The following is a 27,858-nucleotide window of genomic DNA, read 5'->3' as shown; positions in this document are numbered from 1 at the left end:
TCCCCCCGCCCCTCTGCGCCGGCGCCTCCCTATGACCTCACCGTACGGCAACAGTCCCTGCGCACGGAGCGGGAGGCCCTCCCCTGGGCGGCGCCATGTTGGGACGCAGGCGACACACCCGCTGCCTGCTCAATAAAAATGGTGGGGGAGGGGGCGGCAACAGAGGGTTTAGGCAGCCCCTCATGACACCTTGGGGGTGGGGGAGGGACGAGGTCTTCTCTAGTCGTTTTAGGGCTTCATTGGGGGGAGGTGGTTTTCAGGCACTGAGTTAGCCACCTCAACTGCCTTTGGCCAAACTTCTGCCAACCTGGAGGGATTTGGGGGTCAGCTTAAGAGGCCCTTGAAGCCCCATTGGCTGCATTGAGGGCTGGGCTCCAACCAAGGCCCCCAGTCCCTGGTCCCAGCCCAAAGGGGCAAGAGTTCCCCCTTGCCCCTCCCCCGCTCTTAAGCCCACACCCCAACATAGTGCCCCTAAAAACAGTCCCACTTCGAGGACCCCTCTCCATCCCGCTCCTGCGCTACCCTCTCCTAGCCAACCCGGTGCCCCCAAGCTGATCAAATCTCCCACTTCCCCCGGCCTTGTCTCCACCTCCACGGCCCCCATATAAGAATGACCCTACTGGGTCAGACCAAAGATCCATCTTGCCCCGTGTCCTGTCTTCCGACTGTGGCCAATGGCAGGTGCCCCAAAGGGAATGAACAGAGCAGTGAATCATCAAGTGATCCATCCCCTGTCGCCCATTCCCAGCGTCTGGTAAACAGAGGCTACAGCTACCATCCCTGCTCAGTCTGGCTAATAGCCATTGATGGACCCATCCTCTGTGAACTTGTCGAGTTCTTTGTTGACCCCTCTTATAATCTTGGCCTTCACAACATCCTCTGGCAAGGAGTGCCACAGCTTGACTGTGCGTTGTGTGAAGAAAAGACAGTGTGATGCATTCACAAAAGAGGGTGTATTAACAGGCATGACAAGACACGGGAGGCCGGTGTTCAACTCCACTCTGCCTTGGGTGAGGCCTCAACTGGAGTATAATATCCAGTTCTGTGCCCCGTCCTTCCAGAAAGATGGGGCCAACCTCGAGGGAGAGGCCAGGAGCAGACCAACAGAAATGAAAACCCGACCCGTGAGGGGAGGTGGGGGTGGAATTCCCCATCATCGGAGGTTGTTCCCGTAACACCATTTGAGGTCCACTGGCTGACGGTGCTATTAAACTCATCAACCCAACTCATGGAAGGGTAGTCAAAATAGACCCACGCCCTTCCAGAAGGCCCAGGAACAGGCTTAAAATAAAAGTTAGCAAAGCCTGTTGTAGGGTTTTCCGTGCCCCAGCCATGCCAGAAGACCCCTCCCCATTCTCCATTGAGCCACAGTCACCAGAACCCAAAATCTGCCATTTATTGCTTGGCCATAAAAAATTGACTCTAAAACAAATCAGACGGCAACGTTGCTGCACCTCTGACGTGCCAGGAGGGCTCCTCCGGCGAGAAAGAGAACGGAGACAGTCGCCGCTAACCCGCTCAGCACCAAAGCCACCCCGCGATCCTTCGTGGCCCCTGTGGGGAAGAGACCAGAGAGTTAGAATTGGCGCCCAGAGCTTGCGTGGAGTTGATGGGACCATTGGATCATCCCATCTGACTTCCTGGCTAGCACAGAGCGAAAGGCACTGGCTTTTCTCCCCTGTATTGGACTGACGCATCTTCCGGTCTGGTCTAGAAGATATTTAATACCTATCATCACATTCACTACTGAGACGTCACCTCCGGTCGCCCGTTGCTCAACGGTCTCAACCATCCATCAACCACATGTCACATGCCCTTCCGCGCTCCCCACCGCTGTCCCCAAAAACTACCTCATTCTCCTTCACCATGCTTCCTTCAAAACAGGGAATCATCAAGTGATCCTTTGTCGCCCATTCCCAGCTTCTGGCAAGCAGAGGCTGGGGGCACCATCCCTGCCCATCCTGGCTAATAGCCATTGATGGACCTTTCCTCCATGAACTTCTCTAGGTCTTTTTTTAACCCTGTTCTAGTCTCAGCCATCACAACATCCTCTGGCAAGGAGTTCCACAGGTTGACTGTGCGTTGTGTGAAGAAATACGTCCTTTCGTTTGTTTTCAACCTGCTGCCTGTTCATTTCATTTGCCGACCCCTAGTTCTTGGGTTATGAGAAGGCATAAACAACACTTCCTTAGTTACTTTATCCACACCTGTCATGATTTTATAGACCTCTCTCATATCCCCCCTTTAATTGTCACTTTTCCGAGCTGAAACGTCCCAGTCTTATTAATCTCTCCCCATTCAGCAGCCATTTCAGACCCCTCATCATTTTTTCACCCTTTTCTGCACCTTTTCCAATAGATCTTTTTTGCGACGAGGCAACCACAGCCTGCATTGTGCTGTCGTTTCTCATCTTCTCCGGAGATAACAAACTCTTTGGAACGTAGGGCTGGGAGGTGTCTTGAGAGGACATTTGGTCCGTTCCCCTGCACCTAGGCACGGGCAAGTATACCCATACCATCCCTGAGAGTGGTTTTTAATCGAATGGGGGCCTGGTCCACCCATGGGCTACAGTATTTCCCGATCGCTGTAAATCACTGGATTTTCCCCCCTACCTTTAGCGGTCATCTTCATCACCTCCACCCGGTCCCTGGACCTCGGAGCTGCCTCACGGCTCGGCGAAGGGCCTACCGTCACATCAGCCTCCGCTTCTACCTCAGTGGAATTGCCTAGAGAGGGGGGAATTTAAAAGGATAAGCCTCGATTGCACTGGAGCTATTAGGCTGGAAGGCGGGAATCGCTTTGATCGAGAGATGATCGCAGCAGACCTGGTTAAAAGTTGACGGGTTGAGCCATTTTCCGTCAGGCTGATTAGGAAGGAGCAATTAAGCCCCTTTAGGCAGTAGAAGCCACCACCCAAGGCACCCAAGCAGGTTAAGCCCCACGTCACAGTTCCCACCACTGATCTGGTCCCACTTTCGCCTCAGGGCCCTAGCCATCACCTTTGGGCAAGCTCTGCAATTCACTTCTTCGAGACCTGGGATTTACGCTGAACTTCGCTGCCATTATCCCAGGGACCACGACAGGGTGAACCAGCCACCAGCCAGCTCCAGGACAGCAAAGTGGATTCAAAATACATGCCCCATTCTCCCACTATAAACAGTTATGTGTTGCCTCTCTGCCCATGGCTTCCTGCTCTCAGCCACCACGTCTTGAGCAGAGACCCACATCCCTCAACCTTCTGATCGTCCCAACGGAAACCCCAAGGATTGCGGAGCTGAAAGTAGGGCGTTTCTGACCACAGGGACACCCGACCCAACCCCAAGAACGAGCTGACGTCCGTAACAAGTACACGAGCTACCTTCACAGAGGAGGAAGATGATGGCGAACATTGTTCTGCAAGGGACGGGGCCAGTAGATGGATGTGCCGAGGTACATTGCGTTGTATCTCGATCGACCTGACCGAGCTGGGGTGTTTGTGACCGTGCGAATTGTATTCAACAACTATTTTGTTTTCAATAGAGAGGAGTTCCTTTAATCCGAGTGTTGCTTGACTGGGATTCCCAGCTATATACTAATGTGTATAATACGGGACCTGATCTAGGGACAAGAACCTGCCGACCCTCAAACGGGTAACCGGGGATTCTTAAGTAATCAGTATAATTAATACATAATCTAAAGATCAGGCCACAAATGAAAGAGGCACTGGGGTTCAAGCGATTAGATACCAGGGCTGAAGCAAACTCTTTTTGTTTTACATTCATAACGGCAAGCCCAGAGGTGCCGGGGCCGAGACCCGGCACAGATTAAGCCCAGCCCCTGCGGCTGTCTCAGCAAGCACATTTATTCTTAAAGCGAAAGCGTTAGAGGACGAAGTACGACTTCCCGTACTCACGCTGAAAGCTGACCAGTCCCCCATACGGCGCCAAAAATCTTTCCAACCCATGGGCCGAAGGTCCCGGCCAGTGGGTGGGTCGGAGAGAAAGCCGGTGGCAATTCCAGTTCATCCTTTTATACCAAAAGCATTTTCCTCGTCTTGTAGCCCCTGCAAAACCCAGCTCAGACCTGTATATGGAAGCCACCACCTCTCTAGCATGGTTTATTCAGCGTAATCACCTGCCACTGATTTTTCTTCCCAGAGAAATCCCTCTCGGATTAGGACATGATCCTGCATAAACCTGTCATAGCTTGAATCCAATATGGTCCCCAAAGACACTGCGTAGGATTATGGCATCTGTCATACCTATCCATTAGGGATTGCTCCCCACTGGGCGAAAAGAGTTAACTCACTCCCTGCTGGGAAGGATTCCAAGTTTGGGATGCATCCGAATCAACGCAGTTGAGTGGAAGACCCTACGAAAAACAGTGGACGCCTCAGGGAGCGGATGACAATGACTCTGAAGTCGAGGCCGCTGGACACGTGAACAGAACGGGGTGGGAGCGAGAGGCAAACGGCAGACTGTGGTAGCGGGTCATTTTACACTCCGTTTTCAAGCCGTCGCTTTAAGAATAAGGGGGTTTCCCGGCCTTGCTTGGAGGCAGGGGGCTCTGTAGGGAACAGGGTAGGGTGACCAGACAGGAAATGTGAAAAATTGGGATAGGGGGTGGGGATAATAGGAGCGTATATAAAAAAAGACCCAAAAATCGGGACATCTGGTCACCCTAGAACAGTGCAATGTGGGACTTTCAGATTGAGTTTGCAGAGAGCCAGCCTAGAGTAAGGTAGGGCTGAATCCTGCTTTAGAGAGCAGCCTGTTTTCTCTCTCTCTGTTTTGGAGGTTCTCGTTCTGGAGCCCGTGCAATGAGGTAGCCTCATCTTACAACCTTTCAAGAAGTAGAGTTGAGGTTTTTAAAGCTCTCTTCTCTGTTGTAGGCCATGAAACCTAACAGGACGCAAGCCGCAACCGCTGGTCTGGGGCGACAGGGGTCCCTGCCCACCCCCGAGAGACTGGACTCGATGACCTCTCGAGGTCCCCTCCAGTCCTAGAATCTATGAATCTAGGGGACGGGTTAGTGAGCCTCAGTGGGTGCTGTTAAAGAGTCCGAGAAGCAGGATCAGAGGCACAATCGGTGGACATTTTTGGCTAATCAACAAGTATATTGAGGAGGGGGCGGAATTCAAGCTATTCACCAAAATAGGAGTCATGTCTGTGGGGAGGAGACATTGACGGAGTCCAGGTACCTTTGACGCAATCCTCTTTATGCACAAAGTCCTGTTTCACTGAGCACAAGAGGAATCAGAACCAGCAAGAGGCAATTTATGGGCTTGTAATTCCAAGCCTCTTTCCAGATAGCACTCTGCCCAAAAAACTCTAGCAAGGTCTTTTTCTTCAGGCTCACACAGACCAACACACCCACCTCTGCCCGCATGTGCTGTTGTTTGGGTGGGGCCTGCTAGTGTTTCCACGATCAGATTCCCCAAGAAAGCTTAATTGTTCCTTACATATTTCCCCAAATAAGAACATAAGAACACCCATAGTAGGTCAGACCAAAGGTCCGTCCAGCTCAGTGTCCTGTCATCCGACAGCGGCCAATGCCAGGTGCCCCAGAGAGAATGAGCAGAACAGGGAATCACCAAGTGATCCATCCCCTGTCGCCCATTCCCACCTTCTGGCAAACAGAGGCCAGGGCCACCATGCCTGCCCATCCTGTCTATCCTCCTATCTGGTTCTTTTTTTAACCCCGCGAAGGCCAAGACTAGAACATCATCCTCTGGCGAGGAGTTCCACGGGTTAACGGTGCATTGGGTGGAAAAAATACTTCCTTTTGTTTGTTTTAAACCTGCTGCCCTCTATCATATCCCACCCCCCAGTCGTGTCTTTTCCTAGCTGAAAAGTCCCAGTCTTATTAATCCCTCCTCATACGGAAGCCGTTCCAGACCCCTAATCATTTCTGTTGCCCTTTTCTGAACTTTTTCCAATTCCAATCAATCTTCTTTTGAGATGAGGCTACCACATCTGCATACAATATTCAAGATGTGGGCGTACCATGGATTTATAGAGAGGTAGGGTGACCGGACGTCCCGATATTTAGGCGTTTGTCCCGCGTCCTGACTGATCTTTGGTCCGGACGCAATTTGTCCCAATATTTCGCTCCGCCGGCAGACACCTCCCCCACCCCCCAAATGTCCTGATATTTTCTCCCTCTCATCTGGTCACCCTATAGAGAGGCAATAGGATATTTTCTGTCTTATCTCTCCCTTTCTGAATGATTCCCACCATTCAGTTCGCTTTTTTCACCACTGCACCTGGAGTGGATGTTTTCAGAGACCTACCCACAAGGACGCCCAGATCTCAAAGGTTGGGGTGTCCCCCCCTGCCAGTTTTAAGGAGGTTTCACTCAACCCATGGACTTTGGAACCTACCTGGCCATGAAGGAAGATGCCTCTTGCGTTGGATTCTCCTGGATCGACCTCTGAACGCCCCACGAATCCTGTCCTCGCAGCATTTGCTGACGGCCCCAGAGCCTTTTCCCGGAGGCGAGCTGCTAGAAAGAAGAGGAAGATGACCTCCAGCCCCCCTCCTAGGCGTCACGTCCAGCTACTCACGCCGTCGCTGGGGAAGGGTTAAGATTTGGGGGACAGAGGAAGGGGACACACGGGAGGCCTGGAACCCCATATGGGAGATGCCAGGTCAGGATGCCAGGAAAAAAAATCAAGCAGGTGGATTCCTGATCCAGCTCCTAATCAGCTGCTCTGGGACTCTGCCAATCGGCTTGTGGGGCAGAGTCTCCCACTAGGGCCGGTCACCCTTGCTGCCCCAGGTTCGAGACCCGCTCACGACCGAGCTCTGCCGGAACTCGTGCGTCAGCTCCTCGTCCATCCGGCTTCCTAAACCCCTCGCAACTCCGCCCGGCCTGAAACATTCAGGGAAAGAAACCCAAGATTCCCCCGAGGCGTCACGTGTGTCTTTCACAGCGATTACCTTGCTCCTGGCCTCCCAGGGGCCACCCGAATAAAGCCGGGCAGCGGTTTCTGCGCTGCCAAGCAGAGATCAAACAGAAAATGGTCCCGTAACGCAATGGCTGGCCAAATTCAGACAGGGGATAAGGTGCAAAATTTTAATCAGTAAGGCGAATTCACGGTTCGGACAACTTAGCAAAGGTTTCAGGGGCACTTCTCCAACACCGGCCGATTTTAGCTCAAGCGTGGGTGTGTTTTTCTAAAAGGAATTAATTCCGGGATGTTCTCTTGGTGTGTGGTATCCAGGGAGGTCAGGTTACTTGCGATCACCAATTGCACTGGATTTCAGGTAGCAATTGATCAAAGGGATCGTCCTCCAAAAGAGAGACACTTGATCTCCGTTTCACGAACCGGACGCTCGTCAAGGCCTCGTTTCCGGTCTGAACTTCTCCGGCTTCCGTTCGATCTCACCTGGCCTTTGCAGGCCAGAGGAAGGAGCCCTCCCGCTATCTGGTTTCCCCCTCGCCAAGCCGAAGGCAATTCTAGACGGCGCTCGGGTTACTTCTTGTCCTGCTTTTCCACTAGCTAAAGAGATTGAACTGCCAAAGTCTATGAAAGAGAACAGACGTACTTGTGGCACCCGAGAGACTAACAAATTTATTTGAGCATAAGTTTCCGCGGGCGACAGCCCACTTCATCTGATGCATAGCCTGGAACATAATGGAACCTTCCCTGTTGCCCATCCCCTGACCACCCCCCAAGAACCTCCGCCCCATCCACCCACCCCCTCCTCCCTGACTGCCCCCCGGGACCCTCCGCCCCCTTACCAGCAGCAGCGATGTGGCTGCGGGGGAGAGACTGGGGGGCCGGGAGCTCAGGGGCCGGATGTGACCCGCGGGCCGTACTTTGCCCACGTCTGGTTTAAAACAAAGAAAAGGAAGGATTTCTCCTGCCCTCAGGCGGTTGAAATCACACACACACACACACACACACACACACACACACACACTCAGCCTAAATTAAAAGTGTGTCGAACGAAGGTGTTTTCTACAACGGGCATCCAGGCCTCGATATGAAGCCATCACGGACTAGAAAACCCACCGCTTCCCTCGCGAGTGGGGCTAAAGCCGCCTCCTTCCGAACTTCAAGGCGTCTGGGTTTCACGACCGCCCTGGTTCTTGTTCAACCTTTTGCCACGAGCTTCGGGAGGCCGTCCGGGCCGGCTGCGGAGGAGGAGCCTTGCGATATGGAGAAGGAAAGGAGAACGCCAAAATATTTACGGAGTCCGAGATTCCCAGGCTAGAAGGGACTCAGAGGCCCCGCCCCTTCCATCAGAGGCCCCGCCCCCATCACTCGCCGTTATGGCCCGTAAAAAGTGACGTGATGGGGCCGTGCTCCCCTGGCCCCCCCGTTCTGACCCTCCCACCCTCGATTGTGACCATCTAATCCAGTGGTTCTCAAAGGGGTACAGTCGTCTGGCAAGGTCGAACGCCTCTGTTTTAGTCCGAGAACTGCCCTGAAATAATCCCTTTTAGAAAAACCATCCCGTCTCGATTGAAAAAGGGGGCAGGGATGGAGAATGCACCCCAACCCCGGGTAAATCGGGTTAATCACGCTCCTGGTTAACGATCTTGCACCTTATGACCGGTCTGAATTCGTCTAGCTTCCAGCCGTCGGCGCGGCCCTCTCTGACCCCTCTCCAGTTTTATCACCTTCTTCCCCCAGCAGTGGTCGCACCAGGGCTGAAGCCAGAGGACAAAGAACTGCTCTGCACCTTCTCCGGGTCCCTCTGTTGCTCCATCCCCAGCATCGTTCAACCCCAGCCTCTCCCTTGATCAGCTCCACACCCTCACGTTGATCCGATCTCCCGCCGTGATGCCCAACTCTTTTTCAGAGCCCCGGCCGCTGAGGCTAGAGTCCCCCATGCCGTAAGCTTGGCCTGCCCTGCCACGCCAGCACAGACACCCAGAAAATGCTGGGATCCCACTTTTGCCACCAGTACCTCTCTGGGAGAGAAAGGGCCTTCTTGGGTCCTAGATGTCTACATGTACATTTAGCCCAAGTAAAAAGCTAGCCAAGCAGTGTCCCATCCTGTGCTTATTTACCGCTTCCCCCCATTTGCAAGGGGTCACCCTCAAACTATCAGAAAATTTATCAGAAAATGCTGGGATCCCACTACTGCCACCAGTACCTCTCTGGGAGAGAAAGGGCCTTCTTGGGTCCTAGATGTCTACATGTACATTTAGCCCAAGTAAAAAGCTAGCCAAGCAGTGTCCCATCCTGTGCATTATTTACCGCTTCTCCCCATTTGCCGGGGGTCACCCTCAAACTATCAGAAAATTTATCAGAAAATGCTGGGATCCCACTACTGCCACCAGTACCTCTCTGGGAGAGAAAGGGCCTTCTTGGGTCCTAGATGTCTACATGTACATTTAGCCCAAGCAGTGTCCCATCCTGTGCATTATTTACCGCTTCTCCCCATTTGCCGGGGGTCACCCTCAAACTATCAATCAGAAAATGCTGGGATCCCACTACTGCCACCAGTACCTCTCTGGGAGAGAAAGGGCCTTCTTGGCTCCTAGATTTCTACACGTACATTTAGCTATAGTAAAAAGACTAGCTGAGCGGTGTCCCATCCTGTGCAGTATTTACCGCTTCTCCCCATTTGCCGGGGGTCACCCGCAAACTATCAGACGACACCAAAACATCTATTGAAATCAGGGGGAGTTAGGCATCTAAAACACCTTTGAGGCTCGTTGATTTCTCCTCCAGTGGGAAGCTGACCTAGAGGCCCCACCCACCATCCCTGTCGACCACCGATTGGCTGCTGTCACGTCGTGCAGGGATCCCCCCGATGGGAGAACGAGTCCTAGGATGGGGATCCCCTTTAGAGACTCACCTGGGGGAGCAACACGCAAGACGGACCACACCTGGGCTGGCTCTACTGGCAGGTAGGTGGCGGTAAGAGAGTGTGGTGGTATAGACTGAGAAGTCCAGCATCCCCTGGAAGGAATTGGGCATTGGAATTAATCCAGCCTTGTTCCCTGCCCCAGCTGTCCAAGAAGCTACTGAGATTGGCTGCGTAGCCAGGGCTGGATTAAAGTCCCCAGCTCATGGAGGTATCTCAGGTGGCATTTAAAAAAAAAAAAACATTAGGCACGTGTCTAGGTCATGCGGGGAAGGAGCCGTCCTGAGTGTAATTGACTCAGCAACCCTGCCTGAGTCTGCATAGAGCCTGAATCGATTGCTCAGATGGCACGTGGGAAGGGATGGAAAGACTGCCCCAGGAGTCTCTATGGGGTGTTAACTTCCTGACCCACTGCTTTGGAGATGGGAAAAAAAAACACACGACACCTGCCTTGCCACGCCAGCAGAGACACCCAGACACCGGGATCCCACTCCTGCCACCAATACCTGTCTGGGAGAGAAGGAGCCGCCAGTTACACCAAAGTGGGAGGCAGAGCAACAACCCAGGAGTAGAACCATCCAATAATTTGCTTTGTCAGAATCAAAACATTTCATGAGAAAAACAAACAGTGGCAATGAATCATTTAGACTAATTTGGTTTAGGCTTCATTATCTCGAATATCCATTTGGTAGCCCATCTCCAGTATTTAGCTATTCAAATTAATTGGAATATTTATATAAAAGTCAGCCGTAGATTTTCATCAGTAAACGATAAACGTCAATGCCATCATGCACACACACACACACACAAGGCAGTGAAAAAAAGATTTCCATCCACGCCAGTAGACAAAGCACGGACGTTACGGACAACAGAGTTACGAACAGACCGGTCAACCGCCCGCCTCGTTTGGAACTGGAAGCAGGCAATCAGGAATTTTTTGGTTAAGAGCAGCGGTTTGTGTCTGCGTAGTAAAGTTTCAAAGCCATATTAAGTCTTCAAATCCATGAAAATTTGTTACAAGGAAGAGGGAAGGTAAATTGTTCTCCTTAACGTCCGAGGATAGGACGAGAAGCAAGGGGCTTAAATTGCAGGCAGGGCGGTTTAGGTTGGACATTAGGAAAAACGTCCTGCCAGGGTGGTTAAGCGCTGGAATAAATTGCTCGGGCAGGTTGTGAGAGCTCCATCATTGGAGATTTTAAAAAGCCGCTGTTTTAATCTGTCCCTCGAGCTCCCGCTGGGGCTTGCCCCACTCCGGTGCTCCAGCCGGGAAGCAGGGTCGGGGGCTGCTCCACGTGGCTCACAGAAGCGTGGCCGCTCTCCGGCTCCTACGCGGAGGGGCGGCCAGCAGGCTCCGCGCTGCCCCCGCAGCTCCCATTGGCTTGACAGAGCCCTGGCTGGGATGATTCAGTTGGGAATCATAGACTATCAGGGTGGGAAGGGACCTCAGGAGGGATCTAGTCCAACCCCCTGCTCAAAGCAGGACCAACCCAACTAGATCATCCCAGCCAGGGCTCTGTCAAGCCGGGCCTTAAAAACCTCTAAGGAAGGAGATTCCACCCCCTCCCTAGGGAACCCATTCCAGGGCTTCACCACCCTCCTAGGGAAATAGTGTTTCCTAATATCCACCCTAGACCTCCCCCAATTGCAACTTGAGACTATTATTACTCAAAAGGACGTATTTCTTCACCCAACGCACTGTCGACCGGGGGAACTCCTCGCCGGAGGATGTTGCGAAGGCCGAGACTAGAAAAGAACCAGGTAAGTTCATGGAGGATGGGTCCAGCAGTGGCTATTAGCCAGGCTGGGCAGGGATGGGGTCCCCAGCCTCTGTTTGCCAGACGCTGGGAATGGACGACAGGGGATGGGTCACTCGATTCCTTGCTCGGTTCATTCCCTCTGGGGCACCTGGCGCTGGCCACTGTCCAAAGACAGGACACTGGGTAGATGGTCTGACCCAGTAGGGCCGTTCTTAGGTTCTTCAACAGGGCAGGGGACAAGGGACAGCAGGATTCAGAGGGACCGAAAGATGACGTAGGTGCCCCAGCAGGACAGCCTGGAAGTTCTTGAGAACTTGCTCCAGAACCCATAGGTGGGGGCTCCGGGAAGCCAAACTTACCTCCGGCCCGGCCCCGCGTGGCACCAGATCCACCGCGAGGAGGGGGACTCTCCCCGGTGGCAGGAGGCCCCTGAGAGGGACCCAGGGAAGGGAGCAGGCAGGAGCCGTCGTGGCTCCTGGCAAAGGCCAGGCGGAGGAACAGGACAACGCAACCGTCACCCAGGCTAGCGGCAGCCAGAGGCCGCCCCCCATCTTGCCTCTCCGCAGCCATCAAGAAGGGCCAGCGCGCTGGATCCTCTTATACCCAGGTGCTGTTCCCACCTGGCTCCGGTAATTCCCAGCTCAGGGCGGGTGGAACCCGGGACCAATCAGAGGCAGGAAGGAGGCTCGGGTGCAGCTGGAGGGGGCAACGCAGGGCAGCTGGAGACACAGGTGGGTGGTTGGGAGTCACGGGCTAAACTCACAGGGTGGGGGCTGGGAGCCAGGACTCCTGGGTTCTCTCCCTGGCTCTGGGAGGGGAGTGGGGGCTGGGAGCCAGGACTCCTGGGTTCTCTCCCCAGCCCTGGGAGGGTAGTGGGGGCTGGTAGCCCGGACTCCTGGGTTCTCTCCCCAGCTCTGGGAAGGGAATGGGGGCTGGTGGTTAGAGCAGGGAGGGCTGGGATCCAGGACTCCTGGGTTCTCTCCCCAGCTCTGGGAGGGGAGTGGGGGCTGGTGGGTTAGAGCAGGGGGGCCTGGGAGCCAGGACTCCTGGGTTCTGTGCCTGGCTCTGTGAGAGGAGTGGGGGCTAGTGGTTACAGCAGGGAGGGCTGGGAGCCAGGACTCCTGGGTTCTCTTCGGGCTCAGTGAGGGGAGTGGGGGCTGGTGAGTCAGAGCAAGGTGGGGGTGGGAGCCAGGACTCCTGGGTTCTCTCCCTGGCTCCGGCAGGGGAGTGGGGGCTAGTGATTAGAGGAGGGGGGGCTGGGAGCCAGGACTCCTGGGTTCTCTCCCCAGCTCTGGGAGGGGAGTGGGGGCTGGTGGTTAGAGCATGGGGGGCTGGGAGTCAGGTCTCCTGGGTTCTCTCCCTGGCTCTGGCAGGGGAGTAGGGGCTAGTGATTAGAGGGGGGGCTGGGAGCCAGGACTCCTTGTCCCTATAGACTGATGCAGGAACTGTCTAACTATGTGTCTTTGCAGCATGTGGTGGGATGGGGGTGAGGGGAACCTGATTGCACTCGGGGGAGGGGGGGCTCTGTAGTCTGCACCATGGGGACCCCAATCTTTCAGGAGGATCTGTGGCCTCCCGATGTGTGTGAATGGGTGGGGGCATCTCCCTGAAGGCAGGGACCCATGGACCACCTGGCCTGACAGGGGTCCCCCAAAAAACTCATCTTCTCCAGGGGTCCTGCTATTCCCCTCCCTGGAGAGCCTCTCTTTCAGGGTCTCCCTGGCCCCCTCCCCAGTCCCACCTCCTTTTGGGGTGTCCCATTCTTGGGGGGGGCTGCAGCCAACAGGGATTCATGTCCGTGAGCAGCTGCAGCTCTGGCCCTCGTGCACTGGAAGAAAAAGTCCAGGGAGCGGTTTTAAGCTGGGGGGGTCACCCCTGAAAACGGCTGCCCCTTCCCCCTCACTGAGTCACTCAGAGATGCCCCCCCCCAGCCTGAGATTGGGTCAGTTTTGTTCTGTGCCTAGAAAGTCCCCCTGGAATGAAATGTAAACTCAGCGCTGGCTTGGGGGGGAGGGAGGATGACAGGGGGGGACCCCTACCGAGCTCCCATGATGGGAATAGTATGGGGAATTGGCTGTGGGGGTAGGAAGACGCCCAGCTCTGGACCAAAGCCCCCCCCACATTAAACACCTTATTTTTTTAATGCATTTATAGCCTATTTCTCCCCGGCCATAAGACGGTGAATTCCCCTTTCGCGGCCAACAACCCAAACAGCCCCCCCCCCCCGCTCTGGCACCCGCAAAGCCAGCCTCCCCCCCCCCACCCCCAGCAGGCACCTGGCCCTAAACCCGGCCCGGGGAGGGGAAATGGGGGACGTGGTAACTGGAGGAAGACAGCCTCGGGGGCAGGGAGGCCGGGAGAGTACGAGGGACCCCCTAAAATAGAGAGAGGATGAGGGGGTGCAAGACGGGTAACGGGCCTGGTGCTGAGATGCAGCCACCTCTGGGGCGGGGCGGCCGGTGACCCAGGGACCCCTCGCCCGGCGCTGATGCGGCCACCTCTAGGGCAGGGCGGCCGGTTACCCAGGGACCCCTCGCCCAGCGCTGAGATGCAGCCACCTCTGGGGCGGGGCGGCCGGTTACCCGGGGACCCCTCACCCGGCGCTGAGATGCAGCCACCTCTGGGGTGGCTGGTTACACAGGGACCCCTCGCCCAGGGGTGAGATGCGACCACCTCTGGGGTGGGGTGGCTGGTTACACAGGGACCCTGTGATGGAACAGGGCGGATTTGACCCGGGAATGGGGCAGGGAGGTGACATGGGGGATGAGAAGGAATCTACCAGAGCTGTAACCTGAGCCAGGAGGGGGGTTGGGAGAATTCACACCTGCCTGGGAGACTGAACAAAAGGGGGGGGCCAGAGGGGAGGGGGCGAGAGCTGCTGCAGGGATTTGTGGTTTCAGTTTGGGGTGGGGGGTGCAGCGCAGGGAATCCCAAGATGGGGTCTGCTCCCCGAACCCCCGGATGGACTCTCCCTGTGAGTCCCAGGAAGAGGGGTGCAGGGCCGGACTCCCCCACACTCCGTGACAGACCCCTCGCCCGGTGCTGAAATGCAGCCACCTCTGGGGCGGGGTGGCCGGTTACCCAGGGACCCCTCGCCCGGTGCCGAGATGCGGCCACCTCTGGGGCGGGGCGGCCGGTTACCCAGGGACCCCTCGCCCGGCGCTGAGATGCGCCCACCTCTGGGGTGGGGCGGCCGGTTACCCAGGGACCCCTCGCCCGGTGCCGAGATGCAGACAGCTCCTTTCCTGGAGGGGGCTGTGTGCACACACCCTCATCTCCCCCTTTGGGAAACCCTGCCCCACCCCTAGAGGACACCCCCAAAGACAGATCTCTCCAGTAGGAGGCACCACACAGTCTTTCCAAAACACACAGGTTTTAATTTCTGTACAAAAGAGGACAAAGACCACACGAATCCCAGCCACGCACAGATCATTCGTTAAAAACCCCCTAACGAGCGGGAGTGCTTTTTAAATAACGACATTGGTCATTCCCCCCCACCCCTCCAATTAAACTCCTGCTCACAATAAAAATAAAAAATAAAATACAATTCCACCATAGCGATTATGGGGCGAGATTCTTAAAGGGGGGGGTGCATTTTAAGGGCAGATTGTAAGATTTCAGGGCGGGGATCTCCCCCTCTTCAGAGACAGATGGGGTCAGTTATATAGGGGTTTAACCCCAGCTAAAAAGGAAGAAAATCTCTGAGCTGATTTCTCCAACGTCCGGCAGAATACACACACCCCATAAGAAATCCTTTAGACGGGTATATCCGGTTTTGGGGTGCTCTTAAAAAACCCTCCCCCACTTATAAAATGAAAACCCACCCTCTCCCCCCGCAATCAGCTACTCTGAACAGAATTTAGGGGTACCCCCTTACTCAGTTAACCCTCCCCCAAGCACATGGCACCCCCAAAAATCCTCCCTATACCCCAAAAAACGTGGGAAGGTAGAAACCAAATCGCAATGGGCATGGATGCTTTTAAAAACATCCGTGTGGAGTTCGGGAGCACCCCGATATTCCTAAGTGGGGGTACCCCCCCAATGCAAGGGGTTAACCCCCTTCGCAGGCGCCGGGATATTGACGGCAGAAAGGGGTCCGGGCCGCAGAGCTGGCCTCCGATCAGGGCGCTAGACGTATTCCTTGTTGGTGGGGGGCCGGGAAGCGGCTTTGCTTTTGGGGTACTGCTGGTTGTACCCCGATTTCCCAGGGCAGGAGCAGGACAGGAGACCCCCGCCCAGCAGCACCAGGGCCGACCCAGCCCAGCCGATGAAGATCGCCGATCCAAATTCATACCTGGGGAGGGAGGGGGAGACTGATCAGCTGTGGGCCGGCCCCTTTCCCCCATAGCCCCGCCCTGTTTTGGTCAGCCCCGCCCCTTTCCCCCATAGCCCCGCCTCGAGTCAGGAAACCTTAAGATGCAGCCACCTCTGGGGCGGGGCAGCTGGTTATATACACAGTTAAATAGTCCATTGAGGCAAGGGGAGAGCGCCCCCTGCTGCCCCCCGCCCCGCTCCCTGCCCCACAGCACCCCCTAGCGCCGCCCTGAGGCCAGCCCTGCCTGCCAGGGGAGAGCGCCCCCTGCTGAGCCCCCTGCCCCACAGCGCCCCCTAGTGCCGCCCGGGGGCCAGCCCCCTGCCTGCCAGGGGAGAGCGCCCCCTGCCGAGCCCCCCGCCCCGCTCCCTGCCCCACAGCACCCCTGCCGAGCCCCGCCCCGCTCCCTGCCCCACAGCGCCCCTGCCGAGCCCCCCGCCCCGCTCCCTGCCCCACAGCGCCCCCTAGCGCCACACATAGGAGAAGCCCGCAACTCACTTGGCGTTCATAGGTACCGTGACATTGTAGAAATCTTGCACGATCTGGTTTCCGTACCAGGAACAGGCGATCAGCGCCGCTAAACCTGGGGAGGAGAAAAATATGGGCTTCGAAATGCCACCCGGCGCCTGTCCCCTCTGGGGGGCGCCAGCTCCCACCCGGCCCCAGGGCGGGGACTGGCTGGCTCAGGGGGGCAGGGAATGGGGCAGGGGCCTGTCCCCTCTGGGGGGCGCCGGCTCCCACCCGGCCCCAGGGCGGGGACCGGCTGGCTCAGGGGGGCGGGGAATGGGGCAGGGGCCTGTCCCCTCTCGGGGCGCCGGCTCCCACCCGGCCCCAGGGCAGGGACTGGCTGGCTCAGGGGGGCGGGAGCGGGCAGGGGCCTGTCCTCTAGGGGCGCTGGCTCCCGGCCCCAGGCGGGACTGGCTGGCTCAGGGGCAGGGAATGGAGCAGGGGCCTGTCCCCTCTGGGGCGCCGCTCCCACCCGGCCCCAGGGCGGGGACTGGCTGGCTCAGGGGGGCGGGGAATGGGGCAGGGGCCTGTCCCCTCTGGGGGGCGCCGGCTCCCACCCGGCCCCAGGGCGGGGACTGGCTGGCTCAGGGGGGCAGGGAAAGGGGCAGGGGCCTGTCCCCTCTGGGGGGCGCCGGCTCCCATCTGATTTCACGCATGAAATGAATTTCCCAGGTCTCAGCCAGTCGCCCCAGCAGTGGGGGCCTGGAACAAGGGCTCCCACCCGCTCCAGGCCTGGACACATCGAGGAACCCAGCAGCTACCCACCCGCCGGCCCCTTCCTGGACTCACCTCCCACCACGAAGACGAGCCCCCCGGTCATGGCGATTCGCGCCTTCTGCACCTTGTTGTCCCCCCCGCAGCGGGTGCACTTCATGCCCATGGAGGCGACGCCAATGCCCACGACGCCCATCACGATGGAGACCACCATGAGCGCCCGCGTGGCCTGGAGAGCAGCTGCCGGGGGGCGAGAGAGAAACTGGGTGAGGCAGCTGAGTAGAACCCAGGAGTCCTGGCTCCCAGCACCCCCTGCTCTAACCCACCAGCCCCCCATCCCAGAGCTGGGCAGAGAACCCAGGCGTCCTGGCTCCCAGCACCCCTGTTCTAACCACCAGCCCCCACTCCCCTCCCGGAGCCAGGGAGAGAACCCAGGAGTCCTGGCTCCCAGCCCCCCCCGCTCTAACCACCAGCCCCCACTCCCAGAGCTGGGCAGAGAACCCAGGAGTGCTGGCTCCCAGCACCCCCAGCTCTAACCACTCAACCCCACTCTCCTCAGAGCCAGGGAGAGAACCCAGGCATCCTGGCTCCCAGCCCCCCCCTGCTCTAAGCACCAGCCTCCCCTCTCAGAGCCGGGGAGAGAACCCAGGCATCCTGGCTCCAAGCACCCCCCCTCTCTAACCACCAGCCCCCACTCCCCTCCCAGAGCTGGGCAGAGAACCCAGGAGTCCTGGCTCCCAGCCCCCCCACTCTAACCACCAGCCCCCACTCTCCTCTCAGAGCCAGGGAGAGAACCCAGGAGTCTTGGCTCCCAGCATCCCCAGCTCTAACCACTAGACCGCACTCCCCTCCCAGAGATGGGGCGAGGACCCAGCATCAGTAACAGGTTAGACGGGTAGGAAGAAATGGTCCGTGTTCACCGTGGGGTGGCCGGGGCGCCGCAGTGGGACGAGGGCGTCCTTATCGACCGGGTGCCCCGTGAGGTGCCAATGTCTGCAGAGACGGGGTCTCACCCACGGGCAGAGGAAACCCAGTGACGCACCCGGGACAACATCATCTCAACTTGTACCTATAAAATCTTGGGGTCTACATTGGCCGTTACGACTCAAGGGAAGGATCTGGGAGTCATTGGGGGTCATTCTCTGAAACCCTCCACTCCACGTGCAGCGGCGTCGGAAAAAGGTTGGGGACCGTCCCGCAAGGGAGAGACAACTCATGTCGTCTATTCACGTCGACCATTCGGATCGGCAAGGGACAGAAAATATCACGGCGCCCCTAGAATAAATCCATGGGACGCCCCCCACATCTTGGAGAGGCGCAGATGTGGGTCGCCCCGTCTCCGAACGGGGATCAGCAAAGGTTCAGAAAAGGGCAAACGAATGTGATTTGGGGTCCGGAGCGGCTTCCGTGCCAGGACGCTTCCGCTTTGAGACGAGACGGCGCAGCCGGGATTTGATATGGGGCTATAAAATCGTGACGGGCGTGGAGAGAGGCAAGGAGGAAGTGGTGTTTCCTCCTCACCCGAGAACACGGGGTCGGCCAATGAAATGAATAGGCAGCGGTTTCCGAACAAAAGAAAGGAAGTGTTTCCTCACGCAACGCGCGGTCCATCTGTGGAACTCCTCGCTGGGGGACGTGGCGGAGGCCAAGCGTATCAGTGGCTTCCACAATGAATTGGAGACCTTGCTGGAGGACCGGTCCACCAATGGGGGTTAGCTAAGAAGGGCCGTGGGGCAACCCAGTGCTCTGGGGGGTCCCTAAATCTCCAGGCGGCAGATGCTGGGAGTGGATGCTGATCGCTAATCCGTCTGAACCACCGTCAGGAGACAGGACACTGGACTAGAGAGACCATTGGTCTAACTCTTAAGAGTCCTGGCTCCCACCCCTCTGCTCTAACCACCAGTCCCCACTTCCCTCCCAGAACCAGGGATGAAACCCAGGAGTCCTGGCTCCCAGCCCCTCTGCTCTAACCGCCAGTCCCCAATCCCCTCCCAGAACCAGGGATGAAACCCAGGAGTCCTGGCTCCCAGCCCCCCCTGCTGTAACCCACCAGCCTGCACTCCCCTCCCTGAGCCAAGGAGAGATCCCAGGAGTCCTGGCTCCCGGCCCCCCCTGCTCTAACCCACCAGCCCCCACTCCCCTCCCAGAGCCAGGGAGAGAACCCAGGAGTCCTGGCTCCCATCCCCCACTCTGCTTTGATCCTAGATTTCCCTCCCCAGGGCAAATGTAAAGAAGCTGGAATGAGATGCTCTTTACCAAGGTTGTAATTAACCCAAAGCATCTATAGCTTTAGGCTAAAGGGTGACAAATGGTTTCCAAAGTACCCTAGATTTATATGGAGAGTGGGGGCTGGTGGTTAGAGCAGGGGGGGCTGGGAGCCAGGACTCCTGGGTTCTCTCCCCGGCTCTGGGAGGGGAGCGGGGGCTGGTGGTTAGAGCAGGGGGGCTGGGAGCCAGGACTCCTGGGTTCTCTCCCCGGCTCTGGGAGGGGAGCGGGGGCTGGTGGTTAGAGCAGGGGGGGCTGGGAGCCAGGACTCCTGGGTTCTCTACCCAGCTCTGGGAGGGCAGTGGGGGCGGGGGGGTTAGAGCAGAGGGCTGGGAGCCAGGACTCCTGGGTTCTCTCCCGGCTCTGGGAGGGGAGTGGGGGCTGGTGGTTAGAGCAGGGGCTGGGAGCCAGGACTCCTGGGTTCTCTCCCGGGCTCTGGGAGGGGCGGGGCTGGTGGTTAGAGCAGGGGGGCTGGGAGCCAGGACTCCTGGGTTCTCTCCCGGCTCTGGGAGGGAAGCGGGGCTGGTGGTTAGAGCAGGGGGCTGGGAGCCAGGACTCCTGGGTTCTCCCCAGCTCTGGGAGGGCAGTGGGGGCTGGGGGTTAGAGCAGGGGGGCTGGGAGCCAGGACTCCTGGGTTCTCTCCCCGGCTCTGGGAGGGGAGTGGGGGCTGGTGGTTAGAGCAGTGGGGCTGGGAGCCAGGACTCCTGGGTTCTCTCCCCGGCTCTGGGAGGGGAGCGGGGGCTGGTGGTTAGAGCATGGGGCTGGGAGCCAGGACTCCTGGGTTCTCTCCCCGGCTCTGGGAGGGGAGCGGGGGCTGGTGGTTAGAGCAGGGGGGGCTGAGAGCCAGGACTCCTGGGTTCTCTCCCTGGCAATGGGAGGGGAGTGGGGGCTGGTGGGTCAGAGCAGGGGGGCTGGGAGCCAGGACTCCTGGGTTCCATCCCTGGTTCTGCCCCTCCCCGCCTCAGTTTCCCCAGTTATAAAGCAAGGGGGGGGACAGGATCATCCCCAGCTGTTCTGCACCTGCAAGGCTAAATCCTCCATTTGCCATGTCTCGCTGCGTCACCTGGGGGCGGGGGGAGGCCGAGCGGGAGACTTTGCCCCCATGGTGCCCGGTGCATTAATTTAAAAACAAACACCCCAGCGCCTGCTTCCCGCCAGCCACTGATTCCTCTCCCCCCCCCCCCCGGCCCAGCCCCAGGGTGAGTCAACTCCTTTGCTCTCAATTCCCTGTCCCCAGCCGGCCCCACCCTCTGTGCTCTCCCCAGAGACAGGTGGAACCACCACAGCCGGGGAGTTTCAGTGAAACTGAGACAGAGACAGAAATTTCCCTGCGAGGGGAGTGGGGGCTAGTGGTTAGAGCAGGGGGGCTGGGAGCCAGGACTCCTGGGTTCTCTCCCCGGCTCTGGGAGGAGAGTGGGGGCTGGTGGGTTACAGCAGGGGGGGCTGGGAGCCAGGACACCTGGGTTCTCTCCCTGGCTCTGGGAGGGGAGTGGGGGCTGGTGGTTAGAGCACGGGGGGGTTGGAAGCCAGGACTCCTGGGTTCTCTCCCTGGCTCTGGGAGGGGAGTGGGGGCTGGTGGGTTAGAGCAAGGGGGGCTGGGAGCCAGGACTCCTGGGTTCTCTCCCTGGCTCTGGGAGGAGAGTGGGGGCTGGTGGGTTACAGCAGGGGGGGCTGGGAGCCAGGACCCCTGGGTTCTCTCCCCAGCTCCGGGAGGGGAGTGGGGGCTGGTGGGTTACAGCAGGGGGGGCTGGGAGCCAGGACTCCTGGGTTCTCTCCCCAGCTCCGGGAGGGGAGTGGGGGCTGGTGGGTTAGAGCAAGGGGGGCTGGGAGCCAGGACTCCTGGGTTCTCCCCCCAGCTCCGGGAGGGGAGTGACCTGAGTTTCAATAACCACCCTCAGGCTACCAACGACACATCCAGTTTCTCCAGTCCAGGAGCAGTTTGAAATAATCTGGGTGTGGTGTTTACCTTCCTGCCCTGGCAAAGGCCACTAAGCTCCCATGTCAACCCCCCCCCACCATCCTCTGTGCCCCAAGACACAGCCCTGCCCCCAATTCTGTTAAATCCCAACACCTCAGAGCTATTCACACAGCATTAGATAACCTCCCCCCTCACTGTGCCCCCAGGCGCTAACCCCCCAGCCCCTCTCCTCCCAGAGCCAGGAGAGAACCCAGGAGTCCTGGCTCCCAGCCCCCCTGCTCTAACCCACCAGCCCCCACTCCCCTCCCAGAGCCGGGGAGAGAACCCAGGAGTCCTGGCTCCCAGCCCCCCCTGCTCTAACCCACCAGCCCCCGCTCCCCTCCCAGAGCCGGGGAGAGAACCCAGGAGTCCTGGCTCCCAGCCCCCCCTGCTCTAACCACCAGCCCCCACTCCCCTCCCAGAGCCGGGGAGAGAACCCAGGAGTCCGGGCTCCCACTTTTTGGTCCTATTCTGCACTCAGATGCTGGGCAAGGTTTCCCCGAGGAGGGGAAGCAGCACCCGAGGACGAAGGGCAGATGAGGCCTGGTAGGGCACCCGGGCCGGCAGGCCATGGCCCCGTGACCCCTGTGGTTGTGATTAGGTCTCCTATCGTGGGCTGGATGAAGGGAGTTTATTTTCCCGAATAACACAACCCGATAAGATTAAAAGGCCTGGATTGTTACGCAGAACTGTTTATAAACTCCCTGCCCGATGCCAGGGAGAGAACCCAGGAGTCCTGGCTCCCAGCCCCCCACTGCTCTAACCACCAGCCCCCACTCCCCTCCCAGAGCTGGGGAGAGAACCCAGGAGTCCTGGCTCCCAGCCCCCCCTGCTCTAACCACCAGCCCCCACTGCCCTCCCAGAGCCAGGGGAGAACCCAGGAGTCCTGGCTCCCAGCCCCCCCCTGCTCTAACCACCAGACCCCACTCCCCTCCCAGAGCTGGGGAGAGAACCCAGGAGTCCTGGCTCCCAGCCCCCCACTGCTCTAACCACCAGCCCCCACTCCCCTCCCAGAGTGGGGGAGAGAACCCAGGAGTCCTGGCTCCCAGCCCCCCCCTGCTCTGACCCACCAGATCCCACTCCCCTCCCAGAGCTGGGAAGAGAACCCAGGAGTCCTGCCCCCAGCCCCCCCCGCTGTAACCCACCAGCCCCCACTCCCCTCCCAGAGCTGGGGAGAGAACCCAGGAGTCCTGGCTCCCCCGCTCTAACCCACCAGCCCTACTCCCCTCCCAGAGCCGGGGAGAGAACCCAGGAGTCCTGGCTCCCAGCCCCCCCTGCTCTGACCAACCAGCCTCCACTCCCCTCCCAGAGCCGGGGAGAGAACCCAGGAGTCCTGGCTCCCAGCCCCCCCGCTCTAACCACTGGACCCCACTCCCCTCCCAGAGCCAGGGAGAGAACCCAGGAGTCCTGCCACACCCCCAGCCTCCAACCACTGGGCCCCACTTCCTCTCTGTGTGTGGCTTGCCCCACAACCAGGGCGTGTGCATTCACGCGAGTCTGAAAACTCCTTTTTGCTGCATTTTCCTTGTCTAGCTCCAGAGCGGGGAAAAAGTGTGGGGGGGGGAGTGAATGCATAAGAGGATGGAGCCCCCCCCCAGACCTCCTGGACCCCAGACACCCCCCCCCACTCCAGGGGACTGTTTTCCCTGTGGGGTGGGACTTTGATCCCCGGAAATTTAATCAGCGGAAGAAGGCAGACAGCCCCCCCCCCCTCCGCCTCCTACAGGTGCAGGCAGAGTCCACCTGTGTGGGTGTGGGGGGGGGGGTGGAGGCCCAGGAAGGGAGGGGGGGGTAGATCCATTCATGTCGCCCTTTGTCCTGGGTCTCCGCCGCAGGGCGAGGCTGCAGGAGTGACCCAACCGGTTCTGGGAGGGGGGGAGGACGCGGGGGGGGGGGGGAAGGAAGAAAGAGAGAAAGAAAGACAGGAATGAACCAGGGGAAGGAAAGGAAGAGAGGAGGGTGGACTGGGGGGGTGGATCTGCAAACCCAGAAGAGCTGGGGGCAGGGGTTCCCCTTTAATTCACACCTCACCCATGGAAGGGGGAGGGGGCTTTTTAAAAAAAAGCTCTCAACTCCCCCAATTTAAAGGGGCTTTGCAATCCCACTGGGGGGGGTCTCTGTCCCCCCCCACACACACACATTTAAAGGGGCTTTAACATCTTACTGGGGGGGGGATATTGGGGTGAATTTAACAGCCAACCCCCAGGGAAATACCGGCGGGTGGGGGGGGTGGAGATTGTAAAGGCGGAGGCGGATCGAAGTGAGAGCGCCTGGGAGGGAAGTGGGGAGCAGAGGGGCGCGCGTGGGGCGGGGATGGAAATGGGGGTGTCCCAGAGCCGGGGAGCAGAGGAGGGGGCGCCAAGGGAACAGAAGGAAAGGGAAGGGGACCGGGGTGTGTGGGGCAGCGAGGGGGAGCAGAGGGGCGCCGGCGGGAAGGGGACCCCAGAGCCGGGGGAGCAGAGGGGCGCGGGCAGGGGGACCCCAGAGCCGGGGGCAGCAAAGGGGGCGCGGGCGGGGAAGGGGACAGAGCCGGGAGGGAGGGAGGGGAGGGGGGCGCCAGGGGCACAGAAGGGAAGGGAGGGGACCGGGGTGTGTGGGGCAGCGAGGGGGGAGCAGAGGGGGCGCGGGCGGGGAAGGGGGACCCCCAGAGCCGCGGGGAGCAGAGGGGCGCGGGCGGGGGCGGTGGCAGATAGCCGGGGGAGCAGAGGGGCGGGGAAGGGGACCCCAGAGCCGGGGGAGCAGAGGGGCGGGGAAGGGGGAGAACGGGAGCCCCAGAAGTGCAGCAGGGCGGCGGGGGAGAAATCAGCCACTGTTTATAAAGCCGCGTTGGGTTTATCAGCTAAGTTGGGCAAACATTGACTCTGGGAAGGGGAGGAGAAGGGAAGAAAAGCGCTGGAAAGGGGGCCGCTCCCCACGAACGGGAGGGGGGGCTCAGAAGTCACTGGAGTGCCCCCTCCCATCGCAGTGGGGTTCCCCTCCCCACGCGCGCCCCACTCACAGCGGGGTTCCCCCTCCCCACGCGCGCCCCACTCACAGTTGAGGTTGAGGATGGAGTCGTAGGCTTTGCACTGGATCTGCCCCGTGCTCTGCCAGGCGCAGGACATCCACAGCCCCTGGTAGACCGCCACGGAGGTGATGATATTGTCCCCCGCGTAGGACGACATGCGCCACTGAGGCAGGATGGTGGCCGCGATCAGCGCCACCCAGCCCAGCAGGGCCAGCACGAAGCCCAGCAGCTGCAGCCCGGAGTTGGCCATGGCGAGCCAGCCAGGAGAGAGAACGAAAGAAAGGAAGAAAAAAAAACACGCGTGGATCCGGAAACACGCGTGGATCCGGGCGCGCGACCCAAACAAAGCGCCCTTCAAAAAAAAACAACCTGGAAGGGGGGGATGGAGCAAAACGCTCGTGGATCCGGGGAGCGCGGCCCCCCCCCAAACAAAACACGCGTGGATCCGGGTGCGACCCAAACAAAACAAGGGGGGGAAACGGAGAAACCGCGGCGCCTCCAGCCAGCTACAAAACCTCTCGCGCTCTGCCCGCTACCTGGCCAGGTAAATGTCTCACCTGTATTTATGCCCTGGGCGGAGGGGGAGGGTCAGGCCTGGGGGAGGGGACATGCCTGAGGGTGGGGAGGAGGAGGGAAGTTTCATGACATCACCCTGGGGCCATGGGGACGGAAGGAGAGTCATGGGCGGGGCAGGTTCCGGCTGGGGAGGGGTGGTCAACCCTGCTGCCCCCCCCACGCCTGCCTGAGCAGAACCCCCCCCTCACCGCCCGCCCTGAACTGAGCAAATTCCTCCCCCCCTCCTCCAATGCCTTCCCCACTTGCAATTCCCCCCACGCCTCAGCCACCCACCGTGACTCAGTTTCCCTACCTGTATAATGGCTAGAAGGGGGTGTCACTGTGTATCTGGGCATCATGGGGGTCTGGGGGGGTCCGTGCTAGCTCTGGCTGTTTGCACGTCGGGAATAGGATGCTGTGGGGGTGGGGGAATCTCTGGGTTCTCCGTCAGTCCCCGCCCCATAACGGTGCAGCGGGGAAATGCCTGGGGCTGGGAGCAGCAGGTGCCTGAATAGACTGGGGAGGGGCAGAGGGGAGTGGGGGCGAGGCGGGGGCAGGGGAGGGCAGGGAGTGGGAGAGCAGGGGTCAGAGGACAGGAGGAGGGGGGGCGGCGGAGGGGCAGAGGATGGCAGAGGGTGGGGGTGAGGCGGAGGGCAGGGGAGGGCAGAGGGGAGTGGGGGCGAGGCGGGGCAGGGGAGGGCAGAGGGAGTGGGGGGCGAGGCGGGCAGGGGGGAAGGCAGAGGGGAGGCGGAGGGGCAGGGGGGGCAGAGGTGAGTGGGGTGAGGCGGAGGCAGGGGAGTGGGAGCAAGGCGGGGCAGGGGAGGGCAGAGGGGAGTGGGGCGAGGCAGGGGCAGGGGAGGGCAGAGGGGAGTGGGGGCGAGGTGGGGCAGGGGCAGGGCAGAGGGGAGTGGGGGCGAGGCGGGGCAGGGGCAGGGGAGGGCAGAGGGGAGTGGGGCGAGGCGAGGCAGGGGAGGGCAGAGGGGAGTGGGGGTGAGGGGGGCAGGGGCAGGGGAGGGCAGAGGGGAGTGGGGTGAGGCGGAGGGCAGGGGAGGGCAGAGGGGAGGGGGCGAGGCGGGGGCAGGGGAGGGCAGAGGGGAGTGGGGCGAGGCGGGGGCAGGGGAGGGCAGGGGGAGTGGGGGCGAGGCGGGGCAGGGGAGGGCAGAGGGAGTGGGGGGCGAGGCGGGGCAGGGGAGGGCAGAGGGGAGTGGGGAGGGCAGAGGGAGGCGGGGGCAGGGCGGGGGCAGCGTGTGTCACTGTGTGTGACTCAGTATCGCAAGTGAAATAGAAACTCCACTCACCGGTTCCCCCGTGTCATGAGCTCCGGGTCCCTGCCCCACACCCTGCCCCAGGGAATCCACCCCAGAGACCTGCCTTCTGCCCCACACCCTGCCCCCACAGGATCCCCCCTCTGCCCCACACCCTGCCCCCACAGGATCCCCCCTCTGCCCCACACCCTGCCCCACAGGATCCCCCTCTGCCCCCACAGGATCCCCCTCTCTGCCCCACACCCTGCCCCCACAGGATCCCCTCTGCCCCCACAGGATCCCCTCTGCCCCACACCCTGCCCCCACAGGAGCCCCCCTCTGCCCCACACCCTGCCCCACAGGATCCTCCCCCACCCCACATTCAGCACCATTGAATACCCCCTCTGCCCCACATTATGACCCATTGTACCCACCCACCGCCTCCCCTCTGCCCCGCGTCCTGCCCTATGGAATACCCCCCTTCGGTGCTCTGCCCCACACCCTGCCCCTTGGGATCCTCCCCAGTGCCCTCTTCTCTCTGCTACACGCCCTGCCCCACAGGCGCTCCCCTGCTGTACACCCTGCCCCATGGCATCCCCCCAAGTGCCCTTCCCTCTGCCCCACACCTAGCCCCATCCCTTCCCCCTGCCCCATGGCATCCCCTCGGTGCTCTCCCATGTGCCCCAGACCCCACCCCTTCGGATCACTCCACCCCACAGCACCCCCCATAGGCCCCATCCCATAGCAATCCCCTTCCCCCCATGCCTTCCCCTCTGCCCCACACCACACCCCTCCCCTCCCTGCTCATTGCCCGCATCACACTGAGACTGAGAGTGGCTGATTCATGGGGGCAGGTCTCCCCAGAGATGGAAGGGCGCTGGGGGGAGGGGTCAGTGTGTGTGTGTGTGTGTGTGTGTGAGAGAGAGAGAGAGAGATGCCCCCTGGTGGAGAGGATCTCTCTGTGTGTGTGTGTGTGTGTGTGTGCAGGTGTGGACGTGTGTGTGTGTGTGTGTGTGTGTGCAGGTGTTAACATGTGTGTGTGTACAGATGTTGACGTGTGTGTGTGTGTGTGTGTGTGCAGGTGTTAACATGTGTGTGTGGGCAGATGATGTGTGTGTGTGTGTGTGTAGGTGTTGACCTGTCTGTGTGTGTGTGTGTGTGTGTGCAGATGTTGATGTGTGTGTGTGTGCAGGTGTTGGGGGTGTGTGTGCAGATGTTGATGTGTGTGTGTGTGCAGGTGTTGGGGGTGTGTGTGTGTGTGCAGGTGTTAACGTGTGTGTGTGTGCAGGTGTTGGGGGTGTGTGTGTGTGTGCAGGTGTTAACGTGTGTGTGTGTGCAGATGTTGATGTGTGTGTGTGTGTGTGCAGGTGTTAACGTGTGTGTGTGTGCAGATGTTGATGTGTGTGTGTGTGTGTGTGTGCAGGTGTTGATGTGTGTGTGTGTGTGTGCAGGTGTTGACAGGTGTGTGTGTGTGTGTGTGTGTGTGCAGGTGTTGATGTGTGTGTGTGCAGGTGTTGACCTGTGTGTGTGTGTGTGTGTGTGCAGGTGTTAACGTGTGTGTGTGCAGGTGTTAATGTGTGTGTGTGTGTGTGTGTGTGCAGGTGTTAACGTGTGTGTGTGTGTGTGTGTGTGTGCAGGTGTTGGTGTGTGTGTGTGTGTGGGGGTGGTGAGCGGTGTGTGTGTGTGTGTGTGTGTGTGTGTTGGTGTTGTTGTGTGTGTGTGCTGGTGTTGTCG

The 27,858-nt window shown here is 59.5% G+C and overlaps 2 protein-coding genes across 3 annotated transcripts; both read right to left on the bottom strand.

Moving 5' to 3' along the window:
* Positions 1 to 1,174: 1,174 nt before the first annotated feature.
* Positions 1,175 to 12,126, bottom strand: LOC120381937. 2 transcript variants are annotated; one of them, XM_039500112.1, is made up of 6 exons: positions 11,923 to 12,126; positions 10,257 to 10,316; positions 9,798 to 9,901; positions 6,362 to 6,483; positions 2,613 to 2,726; positions 1,175 to 1,554 (listed from the first exon to the last, which is right to left on the bottom strand). In XM_039500112.1, exons 1-6 carry the CDS (start codon positions 12,112 to 12,114, stop codon positions 1,433 to 1,435), a joined length of 714 nt encoding a protein of 237 aa, XP_039356046.1. In that variant the 5' UTR covers positions 12,115 to 12,126; the 3' UTR covers positions 1,175 to 1,432. The 2 variants fall into 2 exon arrangements, with proteins under 2 accessions (XP_039356046.1, XP_039356047.1); XM_039500113.1 differs by having other exon boundaries at positions 6,362 to 6,480.
* A 2,790-nt stretch (positions 12,127 to 14,916) lies between these two features.
* On the bottom strand, positions 14,917 to 24,850 carry CLDN7 (claudin 7). Its single transcript, XM_039499774.1, has 4 exons — positions 24,353 to 24,850; positions 17,172 to 17,336; positions 16,374 to 16,458; positions 14,917 to 15,857 (listed from the first exon to the last, which is right to left on the bottom strand). The coding sequence occupies exons 1-4, from the start codon at positions 24,573 to 24,575 to the stop codon at positions 15,692 to 15,694; spliced, it is 639 nt and encodes a 212-aa protein (XP_039355708.1). The 5' UTR covers positions 24,576 to 24,850; the 3' UTR covers positions 14,917 to 15,691.
* Positions 24,851 to 27,858: the final 3,008 nt, after the last annotated feature.

The sequence above is a fragment of the Mauremys reevesii genome, linkage group 14 (assembly GCF_016161935.1).
Source record: "Mauremys reevesii isolate NIE-2019 linkage group 14, ASM1616193v1, whole genome shotgun sequence".
Taxonomy (NCBI): domain Eukaryota; kingdom Metazoa; phylum Chordata; order Testudines; family Geoemydidae; genus Mauremys; species Mauremys reevesii.
The sequence above is the reverse complement of the archived record's forward strand: the minus strand, read 5'-3'. Positions and strand labels throughout refer to the sequence as shown.